The 22,204-nt window shown below is 37.7% G+C and overlaps 1 protein-coding gene across 1 annotated transcript in view; it reads left to right on the forward strand.

Moving 5' to 3' along the window:
• Positions 1 to 281: 281 nt before the first annotated feature.
• Positions 282 to 22,204, forward strand: part of LOC107571020 (CUB and sushi domain-containing protein 1-like) — a gene marked incomplete at its 5' end in the record, with an annotated part of 105,079 nt that continues 83,156 nt past the window's right edge. Inside the window, 4 exons of the mRNA XM_016257306.1 lie at positions 282 to 476; positions 18,461 to 18,577; positions 20,397 to 20,510; positions 21,948 to 22,043. Of these exons, the coding sequence (XP_016112792.1) occupies positions 282 to 476; positions 18,461 to 18,577; positions 20,397 to 20,510; positions 21,948 to 22,043 (522 nt within the window). The remainder of the gene's footprint in view (positions 477 to 18,460; positions 18,578 to 20,396; positions 20,511 to 21,947; positions 22,044 to 22,204) is intronic.

Here is a 22,204-nt window from a genome sequence, read left to right on the forward strand (position 1 = left end):
ATCGGCGTTTGGTATCGGGGCATTTTAACGAGTACGAGTACAAGTACAGGAGTTCAGTATCGGGCCCGATACCAATACCAGTATCGGTATCGGTGCATCCCTAATTCTAACACTTCCCCGGACACATCTGTGAACTTTAAAGTGAACGCTCAAAATCCATTTGTCCGAAATTACGTAGACTATGCTGAAAAAAATGGGGCATCCATTAATTGAAGAAAAATGTTTTTCGCTTCACATTATCTGTGCAATTTTAAAACTTTCTTATTCTTATTTCTTTACAGAAAAGCCACGGGAAGCATGCTTTGACCCTGGGAACATAATGAATGGAACTAGACTGGGAATGGACTACAAGTTGGGATCAACTGTAACATATCAGTGTGATTCTGGGTACACCATTGCAGGACCACCCACTCTCACCTGCATCATGGGGGCTGATGGGAAACCTGTATGGGACAAAGCTCTGCCTACGTGTAAAGGTAGGACCTGAAAATGCAGTTTCTGTACAGAGGCATTAAGGGTTAAATAGGAGTTTGGCTGCTTATTGTTGCAGAGTAATGAGGCAACTTGTCACATTAATATACAATTCAACACACATGTGTTCACAGGTGTGTGTAAACTGACTATTTTACAAATCCTCAGAATGTGGCTTTTTTTTTGTACTCAAGTGGTACATAATGTGTTTTTACACTGATGACAGACTTATATATTGGCTTGCATCTATCAAATTCTAAATTAAAAGGAATGAGATTAAGTGGCTTTTGTTTGTCAAGTATTTAATTCAATGGATTATTTAAAAATAGACATCATGACATGAATATTTAATACATAAATATTTTTTTCCGTTCCATTACCATGATTCATTAATCATACTATGGCATACTTTTTTTTAATTTAACACCGCCCACTAGTAATGTAAAGTTTTAATCATTGCTTTTTTTTTCACAGATTGGTTGGTAGTTTATTGATTTTAGAACCTTGATTTAGCCTTTTTTCCTGCAGTTTTAAATTCAAAGTATTGATGCATGTTAACTTGATTAAACACTTCTTCATCTAAAGAAATTAGCAGCAGCCTGCTTATCAGAGACAGTATTACTTTTGTTGTTTGTAATCTTTAGAGTTAATTGATTAGGCCTTTGTTACATGCATAGTTCTACTCTGTCACACTGTCAGTACCCAGCCAATATTCATTGGGTTTGGAGAAACCGTCTGGTGCTCCCATTGGCTTACACAGAGAGAGACAGATGCAGACAGAGGTCTTTGTCCCTCAGTGAGAGATGAGAGAGCCTGGGTGGTGACAAGTGCCACTCATTCACACATTTCCTGTCAACCCGAGACCTTTCTCGATTCTTCAGCTTCCCCCTCTGTCTGTCTTATATTTATTTTTTTCAAACCTGCGTTTTGGTCAAATATTCAGGCAAAGCATAGACATATCAATTAGTGTTAATAAGTGATTTGAAGATTTGCAAAAGTAATCCAAATTATTTGCTGTATATATGCTGTGTATATTATTTATTTATTTTATCAAATTCATGAAAAAGCACTTTATATGCTTCTGTTTTCTGTTTCAGAACCAAGATAGATGAAAATAAATAAATACAAACTGTAGAACTAGATATGGTGTTCAAATTTCACACGTTAATTTAGGGACCAATTCTCAACTAGTATGACTTTTGCCTCAGTAAACTCCTACCCCATACAGTTTTTCTTAGGTATAGGAAGGGTTAAGGGGTCTAAAATATCATCATGCAAAATAAGAGATTAATATGTGCTTTATAAGTACAAATAAATAGCCAATATATTAGTAATAGGCATGCTAATAAGCAACTAGTTAGTAGTGAGAATTGGTCCCTACACTAAAGCGTTACCCAAATTTTATGTTGCACTTCAAAGATATTTCAACAATTTATCATATCCAGTGAAGTGCATATCGATGTGGTTCAATAATCCGACCAATCATAATTGCACAAACACAAACACATTTCCAATACCCATCCTCCAACCCGTCATGGTTGAGTCAGTGATGCTATGTCCAGCTCAGTTGGTCCGCTCAAATAACCAGATATTAATTTTGTTTCGTGCCGCTAGCAGCGCAGAAATCGCACACTTCACTCTTATGTAATTCCCAGTGTTTTTTGTAGTAATAGCTCAAATCATGACAGAAGAAGCATGTGCTCCCTCTGAACCCAGCGTGTTCAAATACAACACCGGGTTATAGATATGAACATGCAATGAACATCATTGACCCCAATCCGAAGGTCAAACAAGGGTTTTCGCACCTCAATAGCATCCGCTGATTATTTAACCTCTTTTGATGGAGATGGAAAGCTGCTGACGCCCTTTGCGAGACAGCCTCATTTCCGCACTCCAGGAACGTTTTGTTTGTCCTCACTGATGGAATTTCCAGCACGTTGCTTCGGCCATCTTTATGCATGAGCTCTAACTGTGGGGTAGAGACATATTCCTAGACAGGTCATTGTTGAGCTAACATAATCATCTGATTGTGTCATGAGAGATGCTTTATTTGATCTTAATCATCCGCACAGAGTGTACGCAAGCCCACGTTCGCACAATCCATTAGTTTTCTGCCTGCTAAGAATCCCCCCGGCTCCTCTATTAGTTAAGTGAGTATGTCTACCAGAGACAACTGGATCCTGGATAGGTTGGACAGCCTGGCTCAGTCGATATCAGCCTCTTTAAATAACGGTAGCATGGATTTTTTTATTTTTTATAATGTAGTTTTATGGTAGCAGGGATAAACTGTTTTTTTTATATATATATATATAATAATGGAGTGTTGCAGTCAATTGCAGTTCAACCGTGCAATTTCACTGCTTCAGTTAGGCAGTCCTGTTGAAACCCCAAGCAAGCTGATTTGCTACAGTTTTACACAAACTGGAAACATCCTAGCAACTGTCTAGCAACTACTCAGAACACCTTCACAACCACATGACAAGGCCTGTGTCACATCAAACATCAGATCCCTCTTCAAACTGACAAAGTATTCAAAGGATCATATAACGTGCAGACTTCAGACTGTTTAAAACTTCTAGGCAAAGGCTGTCAATCCAACATTCAAAGTTTGCCTTGAACTTGACTTCTGTAGTTGTGATGGTGCTGGTTTGGTCCTAGCTGGTGAACCACACAGCAATCCAGTTCAACAGTAAGCATAGCCAGTGAAACTGGTTTACCAGGATAGTCTTTTTGGTGTAAATAAATAAGTCTTGGTGCATATTCTTTTCAGCTGGAAATGTAAAATTTTTTTTTGTAATATATATATATATATATATATATATATATATATATATATATATATATATATATATATAAACAGATTACCAGCAAAGTCCATTACAGCAAAATCCATCTTTTTACTTAAAGTCTTAAAAAGTCTTAAAGCGAGCTGGGACGTTCTTAAGCCCCGTTTCCACCGCAGGAACTTTCCCCAGGAACTAGGGACTTTGGGCCGGTACTCTGTGTGTTTCCACCGCAGGAACCAGGATCTAAATAAAGTTCCGGTTAAAAATGTGCCACTCAGCAGTGTTAATTTTGACAGGCATTTTTGATTTAGTCTTAGTCTTTATCTTGAGACAAAAATGCTTAATAGTCTTAGTCGCATTTTAGTCATTTGAGTCTTTCATAGTTTTAGTCTAGTTCATGGGTCGGCAACCTTTTTGTTTCGTTCGTAACATTTTAAATTTTTCTGGTTAACCACTGTGCCAATACACAAACCTTTTAAAGGGGACCTAACACACAATTTCACCCAATCACATATTAATCTTGAGTACCTATAGAGTAGTACTGCATCCTTCATATCTCCAAAAAGTCTTTAGTTTTATCATAGTTATAAAAGAAAGATACAGCTTTACGATTCTCTCCGAAAACAGCTGAGCTCCTGGAGGCGCGCCGTGGGCGGAGCTAAAGAGTGTTGAGCACTTTAACCCCCGATTGCCAACAAAACACAGACATTTGATGCAGTTTCACTTACAATCTGCAGTTCTGAATCATGACCGGGATCTTTTATAGCTGGGACCGCTCCATCTTTTTAGTATCAAAAATTGTTAATTTTAAAAACTCTGTTATTGCCCCGGAAAACAAACTGCATCCGCCGTTTACGTAACGCTTGATTCTTCAGGAAGCTGAACAAGGTTATCTTTCTCTTGGAACCAAAAACACCTCTTTAGATACATTCTTCTCGAGCGAGTCTTATGCAGCGCTGCTGAATGAAGTGCGTTGATGTGTGTGCTCTGGCTCTCGCTCTTGTCGACGTGTGCCGATTGCCAACAAAACGCTCTTCTGGGAGAAATGCCCATATAAGGAGTTCCACCCTTCATTACGTCATGAAGAGCCACGATCGAAAAAAAAAAACCTTTCAGAAACTTGTAAGAAACCCGGAAGTGTGTATTTGGCACAGAAATACTCTGTTATACATCCAAATAGTTTTTTGAAACTTTGGCCATTTTTAGTGTGAGAATCCTACTCTTTAATAGTGTAAACAACTCTGAATGCATGAAACAGCATTGTACCCCCTTTTCCTTAATGCATTCTGTATTTCTACAGTACATAAACATTTTTAAATGATACGATAAAAAAATAGGCCTATTTGATTTTCATGCAAATAGTTTCTGAAGATTTTACATAAATTATTTTTTAAACTTTTCAAAAGTTTCTTGAAAAACAGATATACAGTGTGACCGTACTGAACACCACTGTATGTGTGTGTGTGACAAGGCCAATGCATTAAAACAGTTCAGTTTAATCACCGTTCGATATTAATGCGCTGTTTTAATTGATGCGCGCACACTCGCATACAGAGATCTGAGATTGCGCTGTGCAAAAAGTAACATTCAGAAGCTCATAAACTTGTCAGCGCTGCCACGTGACTTTTATTAATCGATACTGAATCGCTACATTATATATCTCATTAACGAGGGGGGTAAAATCGCTGTTTTTTAAGTAACTAAATTCAGCTTCATTGTTTGTAGAGAGACACACAGACGCAATTTACACATCTCTCTCTCTCTCGCTCTCTCAAAATGGCCATATTTGAGAATTTTTTTTTTAGTAGTTTGCATCACAGGATACAGCTGTCGGGCATTTAATATTTCTATGGTAAAACGTATCGTTAAAAGTTGACTAATATTAAATTATTTGCAGCTTCATCTTACCTCGCTCTCTTTAACGTTAAACTGATACTTCGCGCTCTGCTTCTGTGAACAGTAAACCCTGCTTACTTTGATTTGATTGGCCATCTCAGTCATTTTGACATTGACAAGTGCTGTTAGACCGCTGAGGCTTTGACCTAAAGCGCCAAGTATGTGCAGCGGTTGTGCACGCATCCGTAGACTAGCGCAAGTTAATTCTCACACTTTAATAGTATTTATAGCTCCTAACAGGCTGTGTGACTATGAGAAGTTATTACTTCAAAAGGTAAGTCAGTATGCAGTTTTCCCTATTGCTCGCGTGCCAGCGATTATCCCTTTGTGCCGTAGGTTGCCGACCCCTGGTCTGGTTTTAGTCAACGAAAAGTCATTGCATTTTTGTCAACTTTTAGTCATTACTTTTAGTCAAACTGCAGTTACCAACATTTATTTTGGTAGCTATTTTATATGTAGTCTTCAAACAAAAATAGTCATTAATTATTCTCTCTTTAGACCAAATCAATTAAGTTAATGAGAAATTTGAATCAAGGATTGAATTTGGATAAACTTGAATAAATGATGACAATTTCCATTTTTGGGTGAACTATCCCTTTAACATTAGTGAAGAGAGAGCAACTTATAAAAATTATAGTTGTTCATATATAATATATATATGAAGCACAATAAGACAATTAGACAAATACGAAAGAGATACAAATTAAACATTTTTTTCAGATACATTAGGTTTACTTAACATTTATTTAACATGTTTTGTTGGTTAACATTAATGACATGGATAGGTACTTAATTAGGAATGCTGGCCCTTTAAGACTGAAGGCATGCATGTAATACTGACACACGTTCAGTTTTCACCCACCTGTTTACGTTCACTTAATCCATAACCGACTGTATTTACGTGAGATACTCTACACGATAGACATTTGGACTGCTGTGTGTGTATTTGAGCGCTGAGAACTGATCGCGCTCTGTATATGAGAACTGAAGAAGTGTAGTGTGCGTGAGAGAGAGCACTTCTATCAGCGCGATTCTGCCTAGACTTCAATAACTTTGTTAATCGACAACGAATTGTGACTCCCGGGAAAAATGGGACGTCTGGTCACCTTATCCCTACCCCTTTGGGTACATTGTTTCAGATCGCTAGTTCGCGTTTTGGTAGCCTGTCCATCCACTGCGACTGCCATACTGAGGCTAGATATGCAAACGCCCCTTATCCGATTGCAATCCAATGACAGGGACGCACATTTTGAAGGACAATACCTATATGATGCATTTTGAATGTCCGGTAGTCCTCAAATAACATTATAGTCCCTTCTCGTCTTGTTAACAGAGTTTTTATCATCAGATATTAGTTTTAGCTCGTCAACGTCTCGTCTTAGTCACAGAAAAAAGTTCATTAACGAATATTTTTCGTCGTCATCTTCGTTGACAAAATTAACACTGCCCCTCAGAAAGTCCCTGCTCGAGAGGTAGTACTTTTTCAAAGGTCCGGAACTTTCGGGGGTGGGACTTGGGCACTGAATATGCTGATTGGTTGAGCTCACGCAGCATTGTATTTCAACCACCATATATTCCAAATTTTTATTTTGTCATGAAATGTAATTTTAAAAGTATTTCAGGTGAGAATGTAGTTGTTTAAAACTCAAATCTGCAGTTTATTTATAAAGACAGCACCTATTTGAAAATGTGCTTCACTGATTTCGGAGTCCTTTTGACATTTGCCGCTGGCTCTGATGTCTCTGTAGTGGTTAAACATAAGATATAATTAGTTTTGGGTAAATCTAACAGGTAATCTTTGGTTTTTATTCTATTAATCTATTGATATGTTAAAATGAAAATGAAAAGAGGCAATACTGTTTGATATAATATTTAGTTTCATCGTAATGTACAGTATGTACGTTCCCTGAACTACATTTCTGCGGCTATTAATATGTTTAAATGAAAATGAAAAGAGGCAGTGGTGTTTGATATCATATTTCGTCTTATTGTAAATACAGTGAGGAAAATTGCATTAGCCAAGGCGAGCTGACTGACGTTATCAAGTACGCGCTGCTGTTTGCAGAATTACCAGACTTGCGTCATCCCATCCGCGGGAGTTCACACTCCCAAGTCGAACTTGCGAAGTCCGAACTACTGAAGAAGCAAGTCAGAAATTTGCGTACTTGGTATTGAGAAACGTGCGCAGACCTACGTCACCAGACTATTCAACTAATCTTCTCGGTACTTTAGACCGCGATGGAAACACAGACAGCAACAAGTCTGGGGGAAAAAAGTTCCTGGGACAAATTGTGGCTTTAGGGGCAAATTTTTACCCGGAACTTTATTGTAGCTCCTGGTTCCTGCGGTGGAAACACACAGAGGACCGGCCCAAAGTCCCTAGTTCCTGGGGGAAGTTCCTGCTGTGGAAACGGGGCTAATGACATCCAGAAGTATTTTGTGGTGGTCATAGTGCATTGATTCACAGAAAGTAGTTTGTTAGCTGTCCTCAGTCAGAACTCTTCGGTGCAGAGGTGTGAGGTTAGACGAACTAGATGAGAGACTGTGAGCCATTTGTGATACTTTTATACACTGCCGCTGAAGCTTCCTTTTATCAATAGCCCATGCTTAAAGCTAATGAGGTAAATGGCTTGCTGAGTACTTATGACCTTTTAGCCAAAGTGGGTGCTTCCAAGTAGTCCAGTGAGAATGAGTCAGATTTGATTGGGGGGCGGCAGCGGATGAGCAGATGTATCTGGGTTTCACTTTGCGGGCTGGGTGATGGCTCGAAAAGAGTGCAGTAGGCACAATTGGAAGTTGTTTTGAAATCCAAGGGAGATGTGAAGCAAATGTTGCTGTTTCACGGGCCATTTCATCATATTGTCTGTCACTTTAGTTTATTTCTAGTCTCCGAAATCTGTTATTTATGTCACCTTCAGCAAGGAGAGGCAGCACGCCATCACTGCATTTATCTATTGTGTCGACCTCCAGTGCTAGACAGTGCACATACTGTTCAAAGCATAGCTAATATACAGGAGCCTTAGGCAGGATAATGCCTTTAACAAGATAATTTAGGAGTTAATGGGGTGTGATGCTCTCTCATCAGTTAAGCCATACGAGCAGATGCATACATATAATGCACATGTGATGCGCACAGACACATGACTGTAATAAACAGGCCCATGTTCAGTCAAAGACAGCAGGAGACCAACCACTTGTAGGAAAACAAATATATGTAATACTCATATTAGGAGTAGAAGCAAACATCCCAAGTCTTTCACCTTTTTGAGGTGTCACCTGTTGTTGTTTTTTCTTCTTACAACATGATTTACATATCTACTGTATTTTTGTATTAAACCATTTTTGACAGATCAAAATTACTGATTTGAATTTGATTTTTAGAACTTAATTTTTACAAGCAGGAGCTGTACTTGTATGGCTATTACCAACTCAAACTGTGCATTGTCAATGATCGCAGCAAAAACTTGTATGTTGTACTCACATTTCTCTGGTGAGAGATGTATGTACTCACATTTCTCTGGTGCTCACAGTAACACACACAATGTCCTTCATGGGGGAAAAATAAATCTTCAAAAGTCTTTATTTGAAGGCCGTAAAAATACAAAAGTGCTCAAAGCACTGCTCAAGCAGCTTCAGATTATGACTGCAAGTCGGAGGATATCAAACATGTTTTGAATTTTAGAATGCATGTTGTTTACATTTGTCATGTGCCTTCTAGCAGTACGGCGCACATTTCTGCATGAGTTTGTTGTGATTGGAACAACTTTAAAGTCTGGTAGTGTATGATTCTCAGTCATTTCATGTATGATGGTCAGTTTTTCCTCTGTGACTATTATAAAGTTGATAAGTGTGTGATGCCCAGTATTTTGAAATCTCTTCAGATTTTGAAAGTCATCTTGTGTATTCCAGCCTTTAGTAGAATAGAAGGAAAACAATATGAAATATATAAACTTCAAATTATAAATTATTATAAACACAACCCATTGTAGAACCCTTAAATGAATGTCTTTCTACTATCATTCTTACATGCAGCACAACTTTGACATGGAATAAAGTGGCCCATCTTTTTTATAGCAATAAACTTATCAGCCCTAACTAAGAAATGTCTAATATTCCTATCCCTATGATATATGAAAAGCCGGAGGCTCTGAAAAAAAAAAAAAAAGTAAAGCAAACAGGATTGCAATTTATTACATGTCAGTGTTTGTAAATTATTTCCTTGATCTTTTGGCTGTCATGAGGAAAAGCTGTAAAGCAAACCACAGAAGAAAAAATAAAATATTTCCTTTTCTTTCCTCTCTTCTTTCTTGCTTTTTTTACGATAGCCCACATAAAAATGCTGTCTAGGGACATAAACAAGATGGCCACCAAATCGTTGCGTATCTGTAAATGCCATAGTAGCCACCTAGAACATCATAGCAACGGTCTAGGATAACGAGGCAGTCCTGAAATTGAAAGCTTTTCCCCCATGTCCTGCAAGATCAATGATATGTCCAACATTGCTTTTATGTCTGTATTTTTTCCCCCTGACGTTAGAATACCACAATAAGAAATAGAATAATAAAAAATGTGATTGCCATTTAAAAATCCATTTGTGCTGCTGTCATGTCATGTTCTAGCTAAAGCAGGGAAAATAACCAACCGTATATACATATGTTTTATTCTATATATTTTAGTGTGTCAACAAGCATGAACAATAAATGCATAAGGGAACCCCAGAGTACGATGTAATAGGGAACCCACGATGATTCAAACTTCAAATAAAGCAAAATGATGGAAAGCAGAAATAGTGAAGTAGTCCTCAAAAAAAGTGTTTATTACTTTTGAAATATGGATATTTATCTTACAAAAATGCATGGATTCGCTACAGGAGGCATTTATTCACCCCCCTGAGCTGTGTGAGGGACGTTTTATTATGGATGCACACACTTTATTTAACGTCGTCTGAACTGTTGACAATCGAAAAACAGCCCCATTGTAAGGCTTGGAGGGGCCAAGACAATTTTTTATATAACTCTGATTGGATTCGTCTGAAAGAAGATAGTCACATACACCTAGGATGCTTCGAGGGTGAGTAAAACACAGGCTAATTTTCATTTTTGGGTGAACTAACCCTTTAACCACAGTGGTACGATGCATCATGAGAACAATTCACTAGCTAGTCATAACTGGTTCCATAAACCATAGAAACATGGATGTACCTCCGTCATTAAAACCACATTGGTTTAACAATGTAAGACTGTCATTAATGATGTCATGCGCAGGTGGTGGAGTAATAACTGCTAATTCATTGACTGTCAGTTATTATAGTTCATTTACACAAACAACAGAAAGCTGTTGCATTTTTATTTTTAGCATGCAGTATGGAATTGTCATACACTTCACTCCCATATAAGTACATGCAGTTCATTCAGTCAACAGTTTTCTCCACAACAATTTATCAGAGATGCTGCTGTAATGAACATGGCATCTGAGGACTACTTCACTATTTCTGCTTTCCATCGTTTTGCTTTATTCGAAGTTTGAATCATCGTGGGTTCCCTCTTACATCATACTCTGGGGTTACCTTATGCATTTATTTTTCATGCTTGTTGACACACTGAAATATATAGAATGAAACATATGTACATATTGACATGGAATGAAGGATGTAGAATGTACTGCATGTTAGCTTGCTTATTGTGCCCAAGAGCCTGATCTATTTAAGTACGTGTTATACTAACAAATTGTTATCTTTCAAGGGTAACAGGTAAAGCATGAAAAGCAGCGGTCCGAGTACTGAACCTTGTGGTACTCCATACTGTATTTGTGATCGATATGATACCTCTTATGATACTAACAAGAAACTATACCCCTTATGCATTTATTTTTCATGCTTGTTGACACACTGAAATATATAGAATGAAACATATGTACATATTGACATGGAATGAAGGATATAGAATGTACTGCATGTTAGCTTGCTTATTGTGCCCAAGAGCCTGATCTATTTAAGTACGTGTTATACTAACAAAATGTTATCTTTCAAGGGTAACAGGTAAAGCATGAAAAGCAGCGGTCCGAGTACTGAACCTTGTGGTACTCCATACTGTATTTGTGATCGATATGATACCTCTTATGATACTAACAAGAAACTATACTTCTAATCACAGATATAGAGCTTTACCGAATTGTTGAATTATGTTGGTAATAACAGAATTTGCAGTCATAGGTGGCTAACAATGCTTTATACAGAAATGCAATCTGATTATGCAATCATCTTATCAACTTTCAGTCAACTGTTCGCCCAAAATTATACTATAGCATATGCTCCTCTAAAAGAGCACTGCTCTGTGGTGCCTCTGAGTGAAGGTTTTATGGCGGATATGCAGATCAGGGTGAGCAGGACTGGGAAAACTTGGTTTGAATGTTAAGGTCCTCTCTCCCAAAGACTGCACGAGTGGAAGCGGCTTCTTTGTGCAAATGCCATGAGCATCAGTATGGCATCAGCTGTCTGATGAAATGGCACAGCATTTTATGCATTAGTGGCTCATGCAGGGTTAATGGGGTTTCATCAGAACACTCCAATAACTCCACTAACAGCCAATAATCCTGCCTTTCCCAAGTAAAATTCTGATTCTTTAACAGTTACTGCTTGCAGAATGGACATTTCTAAGCGAGATAATTGATTTTAATATTGTTAGTGACAGCTTAACAAGTAAATGCTGTGACTATACGTTAGAAAAGTCGTTGAGCGGGCACTGACCGCATGGCTTTTTATTATTATATATTTTTTTACATGCTTGCAATTTCCATACTATCATTTGGAATACTGATGCGGCCCAGAGCCACGTCCTCAAGCTTTTAGACAAAACTCATTAGAAAGAGGTGAGATCCCTTTAAATAATGAAGGATTTTCCTCTCTTTCTTTGGTTCTCTTACCCAAACAGATCTTTTATTTGTTTCCATAGTAACTAAAAGACTGTCTCAGTACCGTTGAATGAGGACTCTTCCCTGGCTGTAAATAGTGAGAGGGTGTGGGGGTTGGGAGCATGGTGGGATGGCGCCTCTCAGAGGCCGTACGGATACACGGCTGCTTTTAATCTGTCGAAGCCTCCTTTTCATGAATGCATGATTTTGCACAGCTATGTTCATGCTTTGGATTTGCGAGTGAAGTTTGGGTCGGTCAGGTGGCAGCCACAGCTGTTGTCTTCATGCTTATGTGAGGCAGGAACACATGGGCTGCTACATTTAGCCACGCATGCAGTCTGGGCACAACAGCGTGCTGCTAACAACAGCTAATGAGCTGCCGTCTTAGGAAAGATACAGTTATCCTGCAGTGACCTGTTCTTATGTAGGCTAATGCGTGTTGATGTTATGCGCTCCTTGTTTAGCAGTTTTGGGCTTTCGGTGGGTGTTTACTGAACATAAAAAGATAAACTTCCTTTTCATGAATGCATGATTTTGCACAGCTATGTTCATGCTTTGGATTTGCGAGTGAAGTTTGGGTCGGTCAGGTGGCTGCCACAGCTGTTGTCTTCATGCTTATGTGAGGCAGGAACACATGGGCTGCTACATTTAGCCACGCATGCAGTCTGGGCACAACAGCGTGCTGCTAACAACAGCTAATGAGCTGCCGTCTTAGGAAAGATACAGTTATCCTGCAGTGACCTGTTCTTATGTAGGCTAATGCGTGTTGATGTTATGCGCTCCTTGTTTAGCAGTTTTGGGCTTTCGGTGGGTGTTTACTGAACATAAAAAGATAAACGATAGGAATCCAAAAATAAATAGGGCTGCATTTAGTGCACATAGGTTACCACAAGGTTTTGATCGTTCTATCTTTTATGATACTGATCTTTTCTTTTGTATCCCTGTACCTAATTACGTAGTCTACTACGGCCTACTAAATGTGCTATTTGCAGGTGCAAAGGGGGCAAATGGGATTTCTAAAACTTCCAATTATTCATAGCCTGTCGCACACACACACACAAAAGAAAGAAAGAATGAAACCACAGACAGTCAGGCCTGAAAAATGTATATTTCCAAAAACCTGAAATTTCCTTCCATCTCAGTGTAAAATTGCAGGTTTCTAAAGGCAAATCTTCCAACAAAAGGCACAGTGTGTGTGTGTGTATTTGCGTATGCCCACTTGCACACAAACACACACAACTCTGTGTGTGTGTGTGTGTGTAGCTCTAGACAGTCTTCTCATGGTGAGTGTGAAGGGAAGGTGATGTGATCAAAGCTACAGGAGCGAGTTTGATATGCAGAAAACGGGGAGCCTCAGCTGCATTCTGACACCAGCTTTTCATGAGCTCACAGAAGCATTGTGAGGCAGATGAAGCAACAGACCTATGGGTGCCAGAGCCCAGAAGCTTTAGCATGGGACTGATGTGCGAGGAATCTCAATTGAAGATCATTGTTACTGAGACCTGAGGGATGAAAGGAACACAGCCAGAGCAGAGAGATCACAGGTGGCGTGGACTGTGATTTTGGAAGGCCAGGTTACATGTTGGCATGGAGATAAAGGCAAATACGAGCTGAGTTATGCCAGGGTTTAGGTACACAGAGAACTTGTTTAGTTCTAACCTCATGCTCTTTTGCTGTTCGTCACAGTTAGTGGCTCTCGGGAAGGGTGTTTTACAAATAACATTTTATGTAATCAGATTTCATTTTAGTGAGGACTTTCTGAATTAGAAAGTGTGACCAAACTAGTGTGACCAAAATGTATTTAAATTTAATTTTTTGTTATTTTAATTTTTGCCCTTTTTTATCTTAAAAGTCAAATGTATCTAGATGGTGTAACTAGCCTGAGATATACAGGCTACATATTAAAGTGTGGAAGTGTGTTTTTTTCCTTCTCATTCGAGAAGCCATTTAACTCGGATATACAGCATTATAAACAAGGAAGGATGATCGCAATCTAAATTTCAAGTTGATTTCAATGTGCCATGAAAGTATCAGTTTTTTTCCCACCTTGATTTTCAACCAATGATAAGCTATTTCCTGTGAATGTGTGAGAGTTTTCATTTATTAGATGCTATAGGTAAATAACTAGAAGAACCCACCTTGATTTTCAACCAATGATAAGCTATTTCCTGTGAATGTGTGAATGTGTGAGAGTTTTCATTTATTAGATGCTATAGGTAAATAACTAGAAGAATAACAAAGTGCAATAAACTATATAACTATTTGTGCTACTTGTGTGCTTACGGTTATGACAATAAGTTAAAATAATATAATAACACATACCAGTTAGCAATATCCAGTATCATAACGGACTGCTTTTGTACAGCTAAAATAACCGGAAACATCTGACACCAAGGGACATATTTACTAACATCTCGTACCAATGCAAGCCCTCTTTTGGCGTTAAAATACTACTGTCAGGATTTACTAAAAATACGCAGTGAAAAATGAGCAATGAAAAGTTGTGGACAGTCATTTTTGTGGCTGACCTTATTGCATAAGCATTTGTAGGTCTTTCCCTTTCAGACGCAAAATTTATGGGAGGAGAATATTTAAATGAATCACACATCATGATTACAAAGGTTTGTGGTAGTCAATTTACTGGTATTTGCGCCGTTATTTACCACCCAAAAAAGCATGTCTTAACCGATTTTGTGCTTGACAATTTCTTGGAATTGCGCTTTTGTGCTAATTTGCCTTGTTTTGTAAACCTTGCCCCAAGTCTTGCACCTTTAAGGTAAAAATGGGTAATAATCACTCTTACTTAAAAATAAGGTGGCTTAGAATAACAGTGTAATAAAGTGAGCATGATTGCATGGGTTCTGCGCCCTCTAGCTCTACAAATCCATGGCTTCTTGCGTACTCCTTTATTACATATTTTGTCTAATTTATTATGATTTTAGCTGACAATGAGAGGTTAACAATCTCAATTAAATTTATCACATTTTATCATATTTAAATCTCCACTACAGAATTGCATAGATTTTCCTCAAGTCAGTGCAGTGTATCTGCAGATTTCACATAGGCCTGGTAATGAATGGCTATTTTAATGGCTATGTTTGTGCACAGGAAATTACTGTATATTAGTTCACAGTAGAATACCGTAGTTTCAGTCAAAATTGCAGTAATGTAAGAAGTACTGTGAGTGTCACAGTAACCAGCAATATCTTGTAGAAAATCACAGTAACTTCCAATGTACTGTAGAAAATCACAGTAATTACCAATGTATTGTAGAAAACACAACAAGCAATTATGTACTGTAGAAAATTACAGTAACCAGCAATGTGCTGTAAAAAAATAATGGATATTATTTATATCCAGCTTAGTTTTCACAAGAGAGCAGGCGCGACTATTTGTAACTTGAATGTGTTTGGCTTCTGGTGTCTTTCGCTTCCAGTTATTTTACCTGTACAAAAACAGCCCATTATACTGCTTCATACAAACTTTTAATTATTATCATATTATTTTAATTTCAGAATCATAATCATAAATTCACCCCCCAGAACGTGATTTCACCGTATTGCCATACACTAGGGTTTTCTGAAACCCAGCCGCTGGGATAGAGAAGGAAAACATAGTGGCCTAAACTGGCAGCTGGGTTTCCAGCCAATGACCTCATTTAATATGACCTCATTGTAATTCAATTACATTTTAGGTTTGAATAGAGAATACAGGAAGCAAATGTATTCTTTAATAAAAAAATTTAATAAATAAAAACAATGACCAGAAGGTCATCAGTATTTTATTGTTTTCAACACATCTAGCAATAAGTGAAGAATGATAAATGTAGCTTGTAATAATGATGAGCAGTTAACTGTGACTGTTGATAAATGAATATTTATATTTTAATCGTGCAACATGCATTATTTAATTAATATTCTTTTTTTGTTTGTTTGTTTGGCTGAACCAATATAACTAAACAGCAATGGAACCTGTTGGTACCGATAGTCTAGTGGTTAGCGCACTGACATATAGTGCAACTTTGTCTCTGGCGACCCATGTTCGATTCCTGGCTTAAGGTCCTTTGCTGATCACCTTCCCCACCAATCGCTACACTGTCCTGTGTAATAAGCGCAAAAAAAAGGTTGCACTGGCAAATTAGTGAGTTTTACTTTGCAGTTACATGGTTGCTACTGTAAATGAAAACAGTGAAAATATGGTTATTTCTTCTACAGTAAGTTACTTGTCACTAGCTGCCAGTTAATTACTGTAGTTCTTTTCTACAGTAAGTTACTTGTCACTTGCTGCCAGTTAATTACTGTGAATTTCACAGTCAGTAGTTTCTTACAGTGTAGTCAACTGATATTGGTTTATTGATGGCCAACGTTTAGAGAGCAGGATGTATTACACTGAGATAATGTACATATAAATGAATGATAAAATGACATGCGTGACATTTATACACTTATAAACTCCTGTTACACACATTTTGTCTGAAAAATAAATAACTTTTGCTGAGATGTTGGAACTGATATGGGGGTGGGTAGCACTTCTGTTAATTGGCCAAGCAGGCACTGTTATCTCTAAATGCCAAAATATTGTCTGATTTCTTATAATAACTTCTAAAAGTGGAGTTCCCCAACACTGCTTATCACAGGTGGTCCATTGGTTACAAGGTCATACGCTATGGGCCAGGTGTGACAGAAGCACTGACATTGATTAATTTCTCCGCAAATACTCTTCGCTGACCTTCTTAGCCTCCAATTTTACACTTGGCACTGTCAATAATCCTCTTGCTGACCTTTGTGGTTGAATTTCACTTATTTTTTGTTGTTGTTTTATTTCTTGTCATGCACAGTCAAACACCTAAGCATTTAGCCTCTACCCATTATTGGCCTGATAAAGAGAGAACACACGCCAATGCACCAACACACAGATGATTTATAGTCTTCATTGGCTGCTCCTCCTCAATACTCCCTCTTTGCGCTCAAACCTGAATTACGAATCAGTTTTACTAAAATACCTGTCAGAGGCTATAGCAATTCCAATAGCCTTTCTACGAGGTTTGCATGATGTGTTAATTGTAGGCTATTCTAGTAGCGCTACCATAAAGCTGGTTTGTGCAATCAATGTTAAGCCTAAGCAAATTAACCCTGCTTGTGTAAAGGTATGCGCATTTTCCAATATCTTGTTATTGACTTTCTTGCTCTAATAAATGTTTAGGAGTTAAGCGAACCACTTGCTGCAGGATGCAATGATCTGGTGTCATTAGCTTGTACAAGTCCACACAATACCTACACCCACTGGACCTGAATTGTGATTACTGTTGAGTTGTTATTAGGGAGAGCTACTTCTGTCTTTGATGTGATTTATGTTTGATGTACAGTGATCTATTGTTAAAAACAGCAGTGTTTCAAAGTATGTCAGTCAAAACTGCTTTTCCTTTCTTTTTTTAATTTCCTCTGGTAATTACTCCACTCATCTGTTATTCAAACAGCGCCTTCTTTTTAAATAAGGTCTTCCTTGCAATCGTGATTTTTGCTCCCTACACACTCAGCAGGGAATTTCTGTTGAAGCTCATTTTGCTTGGCATAATTCATTCATTTGTAATGCCCTACAACGTCCTCAAACGATTGAGTCATGCACACTAACAGTTTTAAATATAATGATATGATAATTTAAATAAATATAATGTAAATAACCATACTTTCATACAGTATTATATGCATATAATATATATCCGTGTGTGTTTATATAAAATTGAAAATTTAATTTAATGTGACTTTTATTTTTAGTATTACTGTATTAGATTATTTAGCCTAACTTTATATAAATATTATGCAAATGACCATACTTTCATATATGTAATGTATCTAGGTGTGCTTATGTAAAAATATATATTAGTATATATGTAAATTAACATAAAATGATTCATAATAGTTTATTTTAGCCAAACTTTGTGTAGTATTATAGTAGTATGCAATTGTTGAATCACACTGTTCACTTCCTGTGGATTGATACACTTATGCACACTTAATTCTTTTACGATTTATTAAATTATATTGGCCAAATATTGACTTTGGAAGTGCTCTATCGGGGGATTAGAACGTACCTTAAGCACACAGAATGTGGACATGAAACAGAGTCTGTGACACTCAGCCATGTGACAAATTGACTCCTGAAAGCACAACAGCAAAGTACATTTTTTTTTAGATTACACTGACCCATCATAATGAAAAAAATTACTTTGCTTGTAGTTTCCTCTTCTCTTCCTCTTTTTTTTTTAAAATCTGGAGAGCTCCCTTAGCCTCACTAGTCATCATGTATCTAATACAGTACTAAAATTACTTCATTACCTTGTGTCATATGGACTGAACAAGAAAAAATATGAACCATTAGAGTTGTTTCTTTCTTTTCAGCACCATGCGGTGGGCAGTACACTGGATCAGAGGGAGTGGTAGTATCCCCAAATTACCCTCTCAACTACACGACAGGCAAGACCTGCTCCTACCACATCACAGTGTCTGGAGAATTTGGTAAGTAAATAAAGTTACTTACAAAGGTCACGGTTCAGTTTATAGAGTTATTGGAGTACTCAATTACCTCGAATAATCCACTTCATTCAGGTGGTGAGTCCTCAGCCTGTAGATATAAACTGATGTAAAACTCTTCCTGCCAAAACAACACACACACACACACACACACACACACAGTGTGAATCAATAATTAATTGCATTGAATTAATAATAAAGCAGAAAACATAAACTCAAAGGAAATGCACAAAGTTCTCACATTTACATTAAACGTCTCCCTGTTTTAAGGTAATATGAAGAAGTATAGTTATGTGAAAGGTAAACGTTTTCAACACATACGTAGTTAGCTAACACCTGCAGTCTTGGATGATGCAATAGCTAACCTAATTGATTAGTTAGCATCTAATCTCAACTCAGTCAGCTATATTAGTAGTCTTACTCGGCAAGATGTTCACTTGGTTATTCATAAGATAGAACTACATTAGCAAACATTATCTACAATTCTGTTAACATTCAGGAGAAATCATGAACAGTATCTATAACTTGTAGTAACATGCACCACGACTTCAGAATGTTAGTTTGTTACGAAATGGCTTAATAATTGAATATTGCGCCACTTACCATAGTCTAATCTCCTTCCTGAAATATCCTAAATATCTCCTAAATACATTTGAGCACTATAATGTAAATTAAGAAAGAAAGAAAGAAAGAAAGAAAGAAAGAAAGAAAGAAAGAAAGAAAGAAAGAAAAAAATATACTATGAAAGTATGTATATGTATAATGTTCCTTTATATACAGAAATAACATTTAATGCGGGTAGCTGAAATATATTTTTGGCCATACTCCATATCCACAACTGCACAAAACCACAGTTTACTAAATCCATTGCAAATCCTTGCAGTTCATGAGTAGCAAATAGGAGTGTAAGTAAAGCTTTAACATTTGAAGTTTGTTGAAGTGTTTGTGGGCCAAAAGAAATCCAGTCAAAGTAATATTTACAGAGCCACTAGCAGTATGAAGCGAGGGCCGACATCTCATTACAGAGGAGATAATAGAGTCGTCACAATGGCCCGGGTGACCCTTTCCACCCCTCTCTGCTTAGCTGGCTCTCACACCAGCACCTGACATGCACAGCATGTCTCTGTGATTTCCCTGGTCTCTCATGCCCTACCGTGTGTCCTTTCTGGCAAGCCAACGCGTTTAATCACAGCTTCATCACTGGTCTCAGGTCAGAGGGAATGGACACCAGAAGGGACCAAACATACACATAATGCATGCATTACAGACAGAGCTTCATGATTTTAGGTATTAAGAGTACAAAGACGGTAACACTATAGTACTTTAATCTAAACATTACTTGATTCTTTATCTATATATAGCTATATGTTGTTATTTGAACAAGAAGTTCAGTAAATACACTGATTTAAAAAGATCCAGTTCAGTCATTTGTTTGTGAATCACAAGCAAAGAACCAGCTCACGATTTGCAACTTAATTCCTACATAGGTCATTGTTTTTAGAACAGAGCTGCTGCAGTATTAAAAACGATGTTCTGCGCTATGGGTTTACAGTACGTGCATTTTATTCACAATTTCATGGCACGGTTTCTATTATAATGAATTGAATATCATGTGCTATTTTGATGGGACTATACATACTTCTGTGCAGACTGCTTATTATGAACACTTATAAAACCATCGACCTGAATCATGTGTGTCGATGGGAAATTGATGTGTCTTCATTCATTGTACTTCTTTTGTTAGCATCTCCTCTCAGCAGTGGTGATAGTAACACGCTCTGCGCATTTCATTTTGTTTCCTCAGTGGTGTTTGGGCAATTTGCCTATTTCCAGACAGCCATGAACGACTCTGTTGAGCTATTTGATGGGCCCAATCAGAATTCTAGGCTGCTAAGCTCCCTGGCTGGGTCTCATTCCGGTAAGTAATAGCTTTACATTCACCCCAGTTTTGTTGCTTTGAGTTTGCTTTGAAATGCACAGAACCCTTTGAAAAGAGCCAAACAGGCATATATGGCTTTTTAAATCTGTGAAAAGACAATTAAGCAGTGAACGAGGTCTCAAGTGAGGTTTAATGGCTCCTTTCAGAGGGGGAAATACAGAAGGAGTGTCATTTTTGGCAAGCGTTTGCTAATAGTTTTGTATTTGTTTTTTATTGTTTGAAATTTCTGTTATTTACACAGACAGTGAGCAAGCACTTACTCAGCCTCAGGCAAATGAAGTCTACTTTTGCAAATAATATGTTCATAAAACAAATACATATTTGGACATGTACATCACCCTGAAAGATCAAATTAAATTAGTTCCATGTCTCATATGGCTTTTGGAGTATTTACAGTATATGCTAGTTAGCAGTCTTTTTCTTCCAACAAAACGGCCCAAATTCTTATTCGCTAAATGCTCTATGAAGTAAATTAAATTATACTGACTGAAAAGTCTGAATGCCATTGCATTACACAACACAATGGCATAGAACAATGCCTTTTAATACATTTTTTCTTTCTTTTATTTATTCATTAGCATTCATACATTTTCAACTGAGGTTTAAGTGTGCCATATTTGTTGGGCCCACTGTATTTATATCAAGAATAAATCTTAAATCTCGGATCTATGTTGTCATTTTCATCCTTTGGTTCCAGGCTTGTTTAATTCCATCTAAAAAGAAAATGTTATCCTTGCGGCTTCCTGCTGAATTATTGTTGGTATTATTGAGTGAAAGGTAATAAAATGGCAAGAAAACGAAAATCACTGCTAATTCCACAGTCTTCGCAGGATTGATGGTGGCCATTGGACACAAACTGTTTGTATGGCATTTTTATACTGTATATCTTCATGGTCTGCTGTGCAACACTATATTCCCATGAGAAGCGCTGTAAATTCATATAATTTCTATCTCAGCTTTGTGAGCAGTGGGCCAGAAATCCTGACAGGCCACTCAATTCATAGTTAGAGTGTTTAACCCTCCAGGCTCAACTGTAGTGTTTCAGTCGCCATCTATATCAGCACTGTGTTTCTTCCTTTGGATGCAACTTTGTAAAAATACACTTTGATTTTGGATCTGAACGCTCAAAGTTTAGCTCAAGGGTAAGTCATCCTTACGGTTGGGGATTTTTTATTTATTTATTTTTTAATTTACCCACTGCATCTCTGACAGCTTGAGTATTTCTTTGGGTATCCATCAGTTTTAGGGCCATTGTTGCTGACCTGCTCTCTCTACCCTTGCCCCGGAGGCTGATCCGAGTTATTAAGCCATCCGTCATGTACGCTACCTTAAGACTACAGTTGGTTGCAGGCAGCACATTTGCCTCCACAAGCAACTCTAAGAGACTTCAACATCTGCCATATTGTGTTTTTGCAGGAGAAACATTGCCCTTGGGCACTTCAAACCAAATCATGTTGAGATTCAGCGCAAAAAGTGACCCGTCCGCCAAAGGATTCCATTTTGTTTACCAAGGTAAGCGAGCACTCAACTTTCAGTCAATAACAGGTCATTGTGCAGATCAGAGGCTTTGTTTTTAATCTTCAAATCCGAAACATTCAGTTAGCCTTTGGTGTGTATATATTGGCTCCGTGTATAGGGTGAAATCCCGCCTCTGAAGTGCAGGGGCGGCCTGC

Source organism: Sinocyclocheilus grahami, unplaced genomic scaffold (assembly GCF_001515645.1).
Source record: "Sinocyclocheilus grahami isolate Dianchi unplaced genomic scaffold, SAMN03320097.WGS_v1.1 scaffold1537.1, whole genome shotgun sequence".
NCBI lineage: Eukaryota > Metazoa > Chordata > Actinopteri > Cypriniformes > Cyprinidae > Sinocyclocheilus > Sinocyclocheilus grahami.